The 14,000-nt window shown below is 58.1% G+C and overlaps 1 protein-coding gene across 3 annotated transcripts in view; it reads left to right on the forward strand.

Moving 5' to 3' along the window:
* The window catches only part of PER2 (period circadian regulator 2), a 38,075-nt gene that overhangs the window by 18,238 nt on the left and 5,837 nt on the right, over positions 1 to 14,000 (forward strand). For all 3 annotated transcript variants that reach the window (XM_035006755.1, XM_035006757.1, XM_035006756.1), the window contains 11 exons: positions 1,552 to 1,630; positions 4,242 to 4,348; positions 4,904 to 5,057; positions 5,328 to 5,436; positions 6,144 to 6,269; positions 6,683 to 6,764; positions 7,969 to 8,128; positions 8,217 to 8,341; positions 9,204 to 9,368; positions 10,088 to 10,327; positions 12,171 to 13,009. In XM_035006755.1, coding sequence (XP_034862646.1) covers positions 1,552 to 1,630; positions 4,242 to 4,348; positions 4,904 to 5,057; positions 5,328 to 5,436; positions 6,144 to 6,269; positions 6,683 to 6,764; positions 7,969 to 8,128; positions 8,217 to 8,341; positions 9,204 to 9,368; positions 10,088 to 10,327; positions 12,171 to 13,009 — 2,186 coding nt within the window. The remainder of the gene's footprint in view (positions 1 to 1,551; positions 1,631 to 4,241; positions 4,349 to 4,903; positions 5,058 to 5,327; positions 5,437 to 6,143; positions 6,270 to 6,682; positions 6,765 to 7,968; positions 8,129 to 8,216; positions 8,342 to 9,203; positions 9,369 to 10,087; positions 10,328 to 12,170; positions 13,010 to 14,000) is intronic.

Below are 14,000 nucleotides of genomic sequence, written 5' to 3' on the forward strand. Positions count from 1 at the left end.
TGCCTCCTTCCCCAGCCACTGCCTCCCATCTGTTGGTGAGCATGGCCCTCACCACCAGGTGCCCAAGCCCCTCCCACCCCCATGCACCCCCATGCCTGGAAGAGTGCAGGGGCACCCCCACCTGCCCAGAACCCAAACCATGCCCCTCCCTCCCCACCTCGGCCCATCTACCTTCCACTGCTTTCCCCATCCTCTCCACACACACTGGCTTCTGCAGGCTGGCTGGCCGCCCGACTCCCAGTCTTTGCTCCTGCCTGCTCCTCCCCTCCTCTATGTGTAGAAAGCCAGTCATCCCAGCAGGCTTATCCCACCACCTGTCCGTCCCCGGTCCTACCAGCTAGCTTCTCAGGCCACCCCTCCCAAAAAACCTGCCAAATCTGGGCTTTCCCTGAAGCCCAAAGGGCCCCAAGGCACTCAGCCACCCTGATTCTATCCTTCCGGCGACCCCTCCCGCTGAACGGCATTGTGACATGGTCCTCGTGCAGTACCAGCCACTGTACCTGGCAGGGAACCTTCCTCACCCTGGCAACTCAGCCACACTGACTTCAGAATTCTCAGAGGGCAGGCAGCATCTGTAACTACTGAACCCTGGGGACCCAGTTCGGTCCATGTTTCATTGTATTCCTAACCTCGTCTCAGTGGTTAACTTGTTATTTCTTAAAACTGATGGAAATGTTTGGTGAGTTCATTCATATAGGATATTCTCTTCCAAATATTCAATAAAGATTTAGAGGGGTTACTTAGATTTCTTTCTTTTTTTTTTTTTTAAGATTTTATTTATTTATTTGAGAGAGAGAATGAGATAGAGAGAGAGAGCATGAGAGGGGGGAGGGTCAGAGGGTGAAGCAGGCTCCCTGCTGAGCAGGGAGCCTGATGCAGGACTCGATCCCGGGACTCCAGGATCATGACCTGAGCTAAAGGCAGTGGCTTAACCAACTGAGCCACCCAGGCGCCCCAGGTTACTTAGATTTCAACAAGTTACTACTCCCCAATATGATCTGAGTCTCCTTCAAGGACGAAGCTTTGGAATTTTGAGTGTTTTGTCCATGAATTTGGTGGTTGATGGAAATTCTGGATAGATGAATCCCTTAACGCAAATTACTCTACCACCTTTGCCCACCCTAGAAACTGTGAAGTCCCCAGAACAATGATATTTGCTGAGAATTTTGAATCTAAATACTTAACTCATTTTTTAAAAACAATTTGTTCAGCTCACTCTCGTTGGATCTTAAAAATCATGAAGTTGGCCTTCCAGCATGACTTTGCTGAGAGAAGCTCATGCATCACCACACGGTTCTGTGAATGTGGCAATTCTCAGCTTTCTAGACTAAACCCACCCAGAAGGAAGTTGAGAAGGCTGGCTGGTGGTCATCTAGCGTAGGGTCTGCTTCCTGTGCAGTGGGCTCTGTTGTAAAGGGTCCACTTGTTAATTTTCTTCCTTCGCTGCCCATCTGTCCGAATCTACGTGGTATTTTCTAGTAGCTGTAATAGAACTGTGCTAAGTGTGCATTTCTTAGAATCAGAAACTTGTATAAAATTCTATTCTTTCAGCCCCTAGAATTCCTCCTGAAAAGAGAATTTTTACGACCACACATACACCAAATTGTCTGTTCCAGGACGTGGACGAACGGTAAGCACACCGTGGCGCTGGCCCGTCCACCGGCCCCCGCTCTTGCATGGTGCTTGTCTTGAAGTCAGTACTGTACCCTTTGTTTCAGCAGACTAGTCACATGCTGGTTAGCGTTTCATCATGATCTTAGTGGTTACTTGGTGGCCATTAAGTAAAGCTCAATGAATGTTCATGATTTTGACATTGAAGCTAAAGCGAAGGCTGTTAGTTAGTTTTACTTAGGTGATAATCCACAACGATGTTGAACTGTAGGCAATGAAATAATTCTAGAATTGCACTAAAAAGCTCCTGAGATGTGAATATTGTGTAAATGGGGCATTCTGGGGAGCTGGTAATTGTTCTCATTGAGTCTGTCTGTATTATTCTATTGAAACCCATTTCAAAATCGCACATGAGTAAAGGATGGTACAGCCAGGGACGATGTGGTTGGGACAGAGCTAGGACTGAAGCTGGAGACGCCATTGGCAGGATCCCAGCAGAGATGTGTCCTCCGGCCTGTATACCACAGACGGCTCCCAGGGCTGGGGGTAGGGGTCACCTCGTTCCTGCCCAGAGCGTCGCTCGGTCTCCTGCCCAAGGAGCTCTAGCTGGTGCAGATGGTGCTTGTTGGAGTTGGGAGCACTGCCGTCCTGAGAGCGTTCTGGGTTGGCCGGCTTTGGGCCAAGTCCCGTGGTGCACCTTCCCCCAGCTCCCCCTGCATGCAACAGGAAATGCTGCTGGCTGTGGGCAGGGGTGGGGAAGAGCTTTCCTCAGAAGACCCACTGGAAGTGGACCTAGACGTACTAGCACTCTGGCCTTTCTCAGATGGGCCAGGGTGGCCTTCACAGATGCTATCAAGGATCCAGTCCACCCCACTGCCTACACCTGGCCTGGGGCCACCAGGTACCCACCCTGGACACAGGCCACCAAGCCTCCTGGGAAAGAGCTGCTCCCGGGCAGCCAGGGAAGCATCAGCCTCCTGCTCCGGCCGCTCAGGGGTGTTCTGCTCACGACCTGTGGCAGAACCGCCAGAGAGACAGGGTTTCGAGGTGCAGGTTCCTGGGCCCCACCCAGCCCTCTTCAGCAGGGTCTTGAAGGGTGGGCCCGGGGAGCTGCATTCTTTTTTTGTTTTTTTAAGATTTTATTTATTTATTTGACAGAGACCGCTAGAGAGGGAACACAAGCAGGAGGAGTGGGAGAGGGAGAAGCAGGCTTCCTGTACGTAGAGCAGGGAGCCCGATGCGGGGCTCGATCCCAGGACCCTGGGATCATGACTGAGCCGAAGGCAGACATAACGCTTAACGACTGAGCCACCCAGGCGCCCCAGGGGAGCTGCATTCTTAAAGCAAACCCAGGATAATTTTTTATTCCTCCGGAAGTCTGAGAGCACCTGCCTGCAAGCCGCCACAGGTGTCGTGCTCAGGGCTTAGTGAGCTGGCGCACGTGGTGTGGGGCCCACGGTCTGCAGAGCCTTCCTTAGCGAAGCCTTGTGGGTGGCCCAGCCCATGGAGCGCAGGACAGCTGGGCAGGTGGCCAGGACTCCTTCCTACCCTCCCCCTTCCTTCCTCCTCCCCTCCCTTCTGCACCTTCCCTTCCTCTCTCCCTCTTCCCCCTCCTCCTCCTTCCCCCTTTCTTTCTTCCTCCTGTCCCCCTCTTCTGCCTCTTTCTCCTCCTCCCCTTCCTCCTCCTCTCCTTCTCTTTCCCCCTCCTTCCCCCCACCCTTGCCAAGCCTTGACCTGAAAGGGCGCCAGGAACATTTTGTACATCCTATCAAAGGAAAACACAGGCCTGGAGTGTGTTTTGGACCAGGAGGAGAAAATCAAATAATAACACTGGGCCCACAAGAAAGTTCCGTTCTACTGGGAACGAGCAAGCTTTGCTCTAAAGACTTGGAGAATGTCCTTGCACTTGAGCACAAGAGTTTGAGGGAGCATCAGTTCAGATGCAGGAAGACTGGCCACCAGGGGGAGGCTGAGATACAGCTCAGAAGAGGGAATGGTGGCTGAGTGGGCAGAGGACGCCCGACACAGAGGCAGAAGGGGCACTCAGAAGCTCACCCCAAAACCTTCTCCCAGCAGCTGCAGGAGAAGAGCAAAGGCTCCCAGCCTGCGTTGACCCCGCGGGACTAGACCCAGTGGCCAAAGTAATAGGAGAAGGGAACCCTCTGGAACTAGAAAGGAGGCACACAGAGTTTTCCAGAATCCAGGCAACACTTAAAAAAAAAAAAACATGCCAGCCACATTTGGCCGAACTTACAAATGACACGAAGAAAGAAAAGATCTGAAAAGAGGAGCAGCAAAAACATGATCATGACTTACTCCTTCAGGAGCTAAGCCCTGAGCCTGTGCTGGGCCAGGCCTGGTCGGACCTAGTTTTCTATCACAGACCTGTGGGGGGGCTTTTGTTTGCTAATTAATTGAAAGACTGTTCTCTGTTAGCCTAATTCCCAAACCTTGATCTTTGGGGAATTTGGAGTCTGTCTCTTTTTCCCAATGAGCAAGAGGTTCTTGGAGATGGTCTGCTGCCCAGCCTGGAGGAGGCGATAATCTGGAGTGTGTCCCGAAGGGCAGCTGTGGGGCTGAGGCTGGGCAGGAGCTACAGCTGAGCACCTGTATGTCTGCTTGCCTTGCAGGGCGGTCCCCCTCCTGGGCTACCTACCTCAGGACCTGATCGAGACCCCCTTGCTTGTGCAGCTTCACCCCAGTGACAGGCCTTTGATGCTCACCATCCACAAAAAGAGTAGGTCCCCTTTTCATGGTAAATACTGAGGTCAGCACCCAGTGTATACGGGTCAAGTCAGTTACCAGCATGTGGGGATGGGTGCCCTGGCTCTGTGCCTGAGCCCTAGCTCCGTCAGTCAAGAGTAGTCCTCTCCTGTGGGCCCCTTTGTGGGACCTGAATCTTTGGCACCCTGCTTTTACTGTTGGCTTCCCTGGCAGGTGGGGGGAGGGTGCAGGTTCAGCTGTGGTGGCAGAGATGCTGACCAGGCCAGGGGAGTGGATGACCCGGGTCCCCACCAAGCCCAGGCCTCGCAGACACGGGACACTGAGCATCCCCTGGAGAAGACCAGTCAAGGCTAACAGAGACGTGCGTCCTGAAATATGTGGTGGCACTTCTGGAAACAGCCCACTGTTGCAATTTAAAGCAAAGCAGGGGGTTGAAAGCCATAGTGTTGAGGAGGTTGGCATCTCTGAAAGTTCTGAGCTGATTCCAGAATGGAGTGCACCTCGGCTCTCCTCTTGCCGAGAGCACCAGCCACTTGTCCTCACGCCCACGTGGCTCCCACTCTCGCAGTTGTGCAGTCCGGCGGGCAGCCTTTCAACTATTCTCCTATTCGGTTCCGTGCACGGAATGGCGAGTACGTCACTCTGGACACCAGCTGGTCCAGCTTCATCAACCCGTGGAGCAGAAAGATCTCCTTCATCATCGGCAGACACAGAGTCAGGGTGTGAGTGCTCCCAGGGTCCCGCGCAGCTCGGGGACCCTTGCTTCCCCACCAGCAGGTGGCATGGTGCAAGACAGGGTGACCAGGACCCAAGCCAGCTCCTGCCGCATACCTGTGCCCCCAGGTGGGAGGGACCTCATGCAGCAGAGCAGTGGGCGGAAGGGAGGAGGTAGTGAGTGGGCAGGTAGCAGCCCAGGGGTCTGCAGGGAGGAGGCGAGCCTGGCCGGGCTGTGCAGCATGGGGCCAACTAACAGACCAGTGGAAACCACGCAGGGGCCCTTTGAATGAGGACGTGTTCTCGGCTCAGTCGCCTGTGGAGGAGAAGGACCTGCACCCCGGCGTTCAGGGGCTCACGGAGCAGATCCACCGGCTGCTGCTACAGGTGGGTATACACGGCCTACACGCCCCTGCCAGAGAGCCGGGGGGCCATCACACTCCGTCCAGCTCCACCCTGCACCCCTGGTGCCCGCAGCCTGGGCCCGGACCGTCGGGCACGCCTGCGGCTTGCACAGTTGGGAGCAGTGCCCCCCTTGCATATTTGGGGTGCCTGTGTCTGAATTGTAGCCCTGAGCAAGCGACTGAAAGCCACACCCCGCCCCCAAGTCCGCCCCCGAGGCCCTGCTGCCAGCCCACTCGTGGCCCCCACAGGCGCGCTGGGTGGGAGGGGGTCACCGTGCCGGGATGTGGGGGGTGTGAGGATACTTTGTTTCTGTTCCTGGGGACGCAGCACTCAAGCAGACTTAGCGCGAGCACCAGTCCCCCTGGCTGGGCAGCTCTGCTCCTCCTCCTCAGACTGCGGCAAAACCACAGTGCGCCTTCTGTGTTCCTAAAACCCCTGGATAGACCCCGGACTGGCCACGCCGTGTGAGCTGAGGGAGAGCGTTGAATGAATCCTCTCGCGGGGGGTCTCCCGTGACTGGGACCAGGGCGTGCCCCACAGCCTGAGCCTGGCGCCAGCCCAGCCCCACCTTGTCCTCGCCAGGCAGGGGCAGCCTCTCTGCGAGATGGGCGTGTTGGGGGGCACTGACCCCGCAGCACCAGCCACGTCCCCCAACCGCATCCAAGGCCTCCCTGTCTGCTGTCCCCCAGCCCGTCCCCCACAGCGGCTCCAGTGGCTACGGGAGCCTGGGCAGCAACGGGTCCCACGAGCACCTCATGAGCCAGACCTCCTCCAGTGACAGCAACGGTCACGAGCACTCCCGCTGGAAGAGGACCGTAAGTCACCTTCTGCCCCTGTCTGTCCCTGTCCCAGGGAGACAGGAACCCCCGGGAGTCACAGAGCCCACAGAGCCCCGGCCGCCCACTCTCGGAACCCTGCTCACTCGGGCCTTACCCTCTACTCTCCAAGGGGGGAGCAGCCAAGAGCTGTGGCTACAGTTTGGGTGAAAATGACTTAAAGCAGGCAATCAAGCCAGAGTGAAGACGTCACAAAATCATAACCTTCCACGTCACTCTGCGTTCTTGAGATGGCCAAACGCGTTTTCTCCAGCCCTGCCTCGCTCAGATTTCTCCTTCAGAACTTGCTTCTGCATCGGGGGGATTTCTGCAGCTGTCCTCACTGCGGGGACAGGCTGAACCACTGCAGGGCCTCCTAGAGGGAATAACGTGTCCCTTTGTTTCTCCTCAAGGAAATTTGTAAAAACGGTGGCAACGTCAAAAACAAAAGTCATCCTGGGGAATCTGGAGAACAAAAGGAAAAATCTGCGGCAGGTAAAAACGTTCTCTCCATTTCTGTAAGAAAACATTAGTGTGGCAAGATGGCGAGAGGGACCCGGTTTGACTTTCACTCTGGATGGCAGGAAATTGACCTTTGAAGCGCCCTGCATCCCCCCCCTTGCTCGGCAGCCCGGCTCTGTGACAACGTGGGGCAGCGTGGGCCTCCAGTCCGTCAGTCTCGCTGACCGGCGCGCACCCGGCGCCCTCTACCCCTGTCGAGGTGTGGCCAAGGCGTGCCTGTCTGCCCCCACGGCCCCTGTTCTTGCTCTGCGTAGTGGCCAGAGGGTTGGTGCGTACGCTCTTGTGAGCACGTGCACACGCTTACCTCGGGGGGCTGCCCAGCCAACCCACAACGTTCATACGCGTGAATGAAGTGTCCAGGTGGACAGCACCAGCTTTGCTCATGGGCCCCCCTCTCCTGGGGAGCCAAAGGCACAGGGGGCTGTCCGCCACCCCCCACCGCCTGAGCCCGCCTCACCACGTTGTGACTTGCCACCCTCGTGCCTGGGCTCACCGCGACCTCTCCCTCTGGTGGGCTCTGGCTCATCCCTTGCGCTCAGGGCTTACCTCCTCTGGGAAGCCTCCGGCGGCTGCCCCAAGCCTCTTCTTCACCAGGAATTTTGGCCTTTGGGACGTGTGGGGGTGCACTTTGCCCCCAGTGGCCATGCTGCACGCTGCAGTCCGTGTGGGTTTTGGGGACACACTGGGGAGCCGGACACGGCTCTGACCCTGAGGGCCCCTCGGGGAATAGCACGCAGTGCGTGTGCAGAGGGCAGGAAGAGAAGTGCCCACAGCAGGCTGCCCCAGAGACACATAATTGTTAGTACCGCCGACTCACATTTCCGGTGGTCCTCTCCTCCCCGAGACACGGAATATCCATCAACCGTAAAGCATCTGCCATCTTACTGGCCCCGAACGTTTCAGGAGTTCAATAAGAACTGGCCTTTTCCGGTGCTGAGTCACTGACCCTGGGGACAGCCCCAGGGGGAAGCTGGTGACAGCGCCCTCCGGCTTCCCTCTGGGGACGGCACAGGGGCACTCCCCCAGCAGGGCTGCCTGAAGAGCCGGCTGGCACTGGGTTTCTGTGTCTGAGAATCACAGCCTGATGTTTAGGTAGAACTAAAATGCTTTCTGAATAGAGAATCCTCTTTGGGGGAAACAGGCATCAACTGAAAGAACTATTTTGTCTTTCTTTCAGAAACACCAAGTAGTTCCTCTGCTCAGATGAAAGCTGTCCCCGTGGAACAGGACAGCTCGGGCACCAGCCTGCCCACGGGCGGCTCTCCCGAGGAGCTGGGCTGCAGGAACCCACCCGCTGGGTCCTACCAGCAGATCAGCTGCCTGGACAGCGTCATCAGGTGCGGGCACTTCTGGCCCCTGCCTGGCTCGTTCATGCCCTCTCGGGGCCCCCGTGTTCCATGAAGCCCTCTCCGACCCTCCGCGCAGGTACCTGGAGAGCTGCAGTGAGGCGGTCACCCTCAAGAGGAAGTGTGAGTTCCCAGTGAGCGTGGCGACGCAGAAGGCCAGCGATAAGCGACAGGCAGTGGCCAGCCCCGGGCTGCATTCCGCAGGTGTCTTGTTGCTTTGAGCTGTGCGGCGTGCGTGCGATTACTCGGGTCCTCCGCTGTGGGGTCAGGTGTCATCAAAGGCCCGGAGCCCCCTGCCCCTCCCATAGGAAGTCTGAGCAGCTTCAAGGACACAGTGTGTGCGTGTCGGCTGTTTTTAAATGACCAAAGTAGCTCAAAAGTTAGCAGTCTTCTTACAAGCTAGAGGTAAAGGGGATTTGGGACTTTGAGACTAGGATCCTGTTGGGGTTGCTGGGGGCCTGGGGGCATCTCACATGGTCATGCTTGGGCAGTCTTGTCTCCATGGTCTCTCGGAGGAGCATGGGCCTCTGAAGGTTAGCACACCCCACGAGGCAGCTTACATCCCGGGCCCCTCAAGCGTTGTGAGTACTGCCGGTGGTCAGTGGCAGGCTCAGAAACCGGGTGTCCCATTGTCGACGGAGCACTAGCGTTGGGCAGTAACACTGTGGTGGACGGTCCCTGCCCCGGCCCTCGGGGGGAGGGCGCCAGCCACTGGCCAGCACCCAGCAGAGGGTGGGCTCCCGGCTGCCTGCGTGGCCTCTGACCCCGGGCCGGCGGAAGGGCTCTGGGCCCCGGTCAGAGGCCGCTGACCCCGAGTACCTGCAGCTGCCCAGCCGCCCGCCTCCCCTTAGAGGACGCAGGCTGGGAGACTGCGCTTGTGTCCGTCTCAGGCCTCCAGCTTCCCTGGCTTCCCCTGTGACTAAACACCTGGGGCCGTCGCACGCCTGGGGGAGCAGGCTGAGCGGGTCACCGGGGTCTCGGCGCACCGTGCAGACAGCGGTGTTTCTTATCCGGGCCGTTTGCTTTTATTGCATTTCCGTGTTTGTGTCCGTTTCCTCCCATAAAGAGACAGCGCCGCCCTCCAGGCTGGACGGCCACGCGGAGCTTGGCGCACCCCTGCGGCCGCTGCTGCTGCCCGGCAAGGCGGAGAGCGTGGCGTCCCTCACCAGCCTGTGTACCTACAGCAGCACCATCGTCCACGTGGGTGACAAGAAGCCACAGCCCGAGCTCGGTACGCCCGTCGTTCCCCGAGTCGGAGCGGCCTGGTTTGAGCGATGAAAGTTAGAGACCAGGCGCAGAAGCAGGGCAGGGCGCAGCCGCCGTCTCCTTCCCCGCCGCGCTCCGGCGCCCCCTGGTGGTGCTGAGCCGGGCCTCCCGGCGACGGAGCGGGGGTCCTGGGCGTCCGCCTTCCTTGGGGCTGAGGGTCCCCGCCCCCTCCCGTTTGAGGACAAGAGCCAGGACAGGTCGTACCTGCAGGGAGGCCAAGAGTGCCATCCCTGAGTTACCTTGTTCTTCACAACGCCCACAGGTGGATTGAAACCCAGATTGGTTCTTTGCTGAGAAGAGAGGGACGGTGAGGGGAAAGTACACGGAAGAGTCAGTGGGTCCTGAACCAGGACAGGGGCCCTGAGCCAGCGCAGTGTGTCGTGCTCTCAAGGCTAAGGACAGCCCAGGAGCAGCATCTTCAACGTTGGGCTGAAACCCCAGATGCCCCACATCTCAGTTTGCTTCAAAGACTGATCCTGGAGCCGTCCAGGCCGTGGGGCTTTCTGTCCTTGTCTTTTGCCCTTGCTCGTTAACTTTCTCAGAGGGTACCTGAACGCGCACGGATTTCAGCCCCGAGCTGCGGCAGCGTGAAGCGTCTCACGCGTGTGCGAGGGGCTACCTTCTTCAGAGGCATGGTGTGGGTTTTCCGTTGTTTTAAATCCCGGGGCCCGTCTTCTGTTCCAGAGCTGGTGGAAGACGCCGTGAGTGGGCCCGAGTCTCTGGCCGGCCGGCCGTGCGTCCTGGGCCCGGAGAAGGAGCCCCTCAGGACGCTGGGCCTCACCAAGGAAGTGCTGGCCGCCCACACCCAGAAGGAGGAGCAGAGCTTCCTGCTCAAGTTCAAGGAGATGCGGAAACTCAATGTCTTCCAGTCTCGGTGCCATTATTACTTACAGGAAAAGTCCAAGGGGCAGCTGAGTGAGAGAGGTAAGTGGCGAAACCCGATTTTAGAAACGTTCTTCTTGGCGGAACGGAGTCCAGTGCTCCTGTGGACGTGTGGAATGTCCCCAGTTAGAGACGGGCTGGAACTTAGCGGTGGTGCAGTCTGTTTCAGTAGCAACAGGTGTCCTCTGTGTCCCCGGGGGAACAGTGCTATCGAGAGCAGCGACAGTCCCAGGCTGGCCCCCGTGGAACGCAGTGCTGCCACGTCAGACGTTTCTCACTGGGTGACCGTGAGGGGCCGGGGGCCCTGCCTGCCCACGGTCCTGACGGGGCATGTGGCGTCAGACTCCTGAGGACACCGTCGGAGGGAGTGGCCCCCTTCTCCCCAGGAGACATGCCCTCCTGCTGGGCGGCCTCAGGGCTGGAGGACAGACCCTGGGAGTGTTACAGGCTGAGAGCCAGCAGGTGGTCGAAGGGCACGGGGTGAAGAAGAATAGACAGGGCAGGACTGATCAGAGACACCACCTCTTCCCAGGGCTCCCCAGGCCAGACGCAGGGATCAGAGTTAGTGAGCCCAGGAGACACATGCACCACAAGGACCCAGCTTCCCCTGCATCTGTAGGCAGATACACCACAAAGTGATGAAAGAGACTGATGCTGTCAAGGATTATGTCTTTTCTAGTCTTTTCCTTTTCTCCTTCTTCCCCAGACTTAGGGTGACCTGCCAGGCCACAGAGAATCTCTTTGGAAATTAGGGAAAGGTGTCATCTCCTACCCCGGGCAGACCCACCTTGTGGGCCTGGCTTAGTGCAGAGTTCCAGCTCCCTCTTGCCCCTTTGGCCCAGCAGATTTTGCAGTGCACAGACTCTGCAACTGTCCACAGCAGCCCTGTCTAGACCCTGATGTGCTATCCCAGGAGCCCAGTGCTTCAGCCACTAGTCCCACCAGGGGACAGGTTTCCTATAGAAAGAATACCAGACAGAGTCCGAATCACAAAGCCTCTACCCACTTAGCACTTTGCCTTGGACTGGCCATTTGTCTTCAGCATGGAGCAAAGGTAAAGAGCACCCCTTAGCACAGCTGACAGGTGTCCCCACACACCTGCTGCAGAAGCCCCGAGTTACCCTGTGTGACATGAGAGGAGAAACTGAGGTTCCTGGGACCTATCCCAGGCGTGGCATGACCCCCCAGCCCAAAGTACTGCTCATGCTGGCCCAGGTCTAGGGGAGGTGTGGGCACAAGCCCAGAGTCCCTTCTGCTACCTGGGGAGACCTCCAGCCTTCTCAAGAAGGACTGGTCACCAGAGAGAAGGAAGGTGGCTCCCAGAGTGTGTGCTCCTTCCACCCTCTGACCTCCACTCAGGCCGGAGTCCAGGCTTCGTCTGACAGGCAAAGCAGGAAACATCTCGCTTTAAAGAACAGTAGTGACGAAGCCTGTAAAATTCAAAAATAAGGTTAAATGGGATCAGGGGTCTAACCCTTCAGATTTCAACAAACCAGTGTTGGGGAACAGCAGAGACTTACCTGCCTTTTTACTTTTTGGACAAATGAGACCTTTTAAATACTACTTTTCATCACTATTATTTTGTAAGAGAAAGGATATTTTAACACCAGAAGAAAACAGAGCACATGATCTTGCAATTAATGGCAATCCTTAAAATTGGTTGACTCTGGTTTTATGAACATTTTGCCCTGACTGTTCTCACTTCACTGAGGGCCAGGGAGCACCTGATGGTGGTCCTAGTGGCCGCAGGCTGACATTTGGAAACACAGGACTGCCGACCTTGGAGGTGTCCTTGTGTTCTGGGAGCCCACAAGTCTGAAAACGGACACAGCAGGAGTCACGTAAATGTTTATATCTTAACTCTGGTGTTTTCCCGTTATTTTAGCCGTGCCGGGACTAAGAAATACCTCTGGAATAGATTCATCTTGGAAAAAAACCGGGAAGAACAGAAAACTGAAGTCCAAACGGGCCAAGCCTCGACATTCCTCCGAGAGTACTGGGTCTGGGGGGCCTGTGCCCCACCGGCCCCCACTGATGGGCCTGAACGCCACAGCCTGGTCACCGTCGGACACGTCCCAGTCCAGCTGCCCCAGGACGCCCTTCCCTGCCTCCGTGCCTGCCTACTCCCTGCCCGTGTTTCCAGCCCCAGGAATCCTGCCCACACCAGGGACGGCGGTGGCGGCACCCCTGGCCTCCCAGGCCAGCTTCGCAGTGCCCGCCGTGCCCATGGATGCCCAGCACGAGTTTGCCGTCCAACACCCGCCGTTCACTGTCCCCTTGGCCCCAGTCATGGCGTTGGTGTTACCCAACTACTCCTTCCCTTCGGTGACCCCCAGCCTGCCCCAGGCCTTCTTCCCAGGCCAGGCTAACTTTCTGTCCGAGGTGATCCCTGCCTCACAGCCCGAGCTCCCTGGTCGGACCTCATCCCCCAAAGCGCCATGCACGTGTCCTCAGGCGGAGCGTGGGCCAGCAGCGTCCCGCGCAGCCACCCCGGCCTCCCCGCTGGCCGCCTCTGGGCCCCCGGGCAGAGCCTCTCCTCCGCTCTTCCAGTCCCGGGGCAGCTCACCTCTGCAGCTCAACCTGCTGCAGCTGGAGGAGGCCCCTGAGGGCAGCAGCGCGGCCGCAGGAGCAACAGGGGCCTCGGGGACAGCGGGGACAGCGGGTGCGGGGCCCGACTGCAGACCTGCCACCTCCTGGGACCGGCAGCCAAAGGCCTCGCCAATCGTAAGCATTTCCTGCCGTTTCTTCTCTAAAGCAGGCAGCGGGGCTAACGCGCTCTGCTCTCGTGCGGGTGCTTAGACGCTTGCGGCTCCTGCCAGACGGTTCCACTCGCGACGTAAATACACGGGCTGGACGTGAATGTCTTCCAGTTCAGCGACCCCGTCAGAGTAGGCCTGTGGGAGCCTTTTATTATTTAGGGATCCAAGGAAGGAAGCCGGCTGGATTGTCTGATGGTGAATACAGGGGTCCAAATACCCCCACGTGACGTCGTGACTCGTTGTGAGCCCCAACATTTTACCTGAAGCTCCAAAGCAGAGTCAGCTTAAATGCCAGAACGCAGGCCCCTTGGAGGGCAGCAGGGGGAAGCTGGCGGTGGGGGCACCCAGGGTGGAGGGGAGGACGGAGCTCTGAAACCAGGCCATCTGCGCCCCTCCTGCCAAGTCCTACGGGACGCTGGTGTGCATTTCTTGTTCGGTTCAGGAAACTGTGATTGTGCTTCCGATGAACCACTTGTGTGTTGTGACGGCACCGAGGGGTGTTGGCGTTGCCTGCCCTTGCTCCCGGGACGGGAAACGCAACCTTGCGGTCGCAGATGAACGCCCTCCGTGGGCCCGGGGCCCCCCCGACTCCTGTGTCTGGGGTCCTGGGCCTACAGTTCTGGTTCTGAGGGTCGGAGGGTCAGGATGCCGCCAGACCAAAGCCGACCCCTCTGGGAAGCCAGAGCCCCCCACCCCCGCCGCACCAGGGGCAGCGGCCGCTGGGGTGCGGGACCAGGACGAAGGCTTTTCTCTCAGGGATCCAATAACCACTGACTTTGGTGTGACTGGCCCCAAATTACGGCTATTAGATGACACCACTAGCAGGGTGTTACTGTGGTCCCAGTAACCGTGGGATGTGTTCATTTGGCCTTCTTCGTTGGCACCTGAGGGAGGGCCAGTGACCGAAGGAGGACCACACTTGGCTCTGTCCCTGAGTGGCCCTGTGCGGACAGCAC

Source organism: Mirounga leonina, unplaced genomic scaffold (assembly GCF_011800145.1).
Source record: "Mirounga leonina isolate KUSES-001 unplaced genomic scaffold, KU_Mleo_1.0 Mir_151, whole genome shotgun sequence".
Lineage (NCBI taxonomy): Eukaryota > Metazoa > Chordata > Mammalia > Carnivora > Phocidae > Mirounga > Mirounga leonina.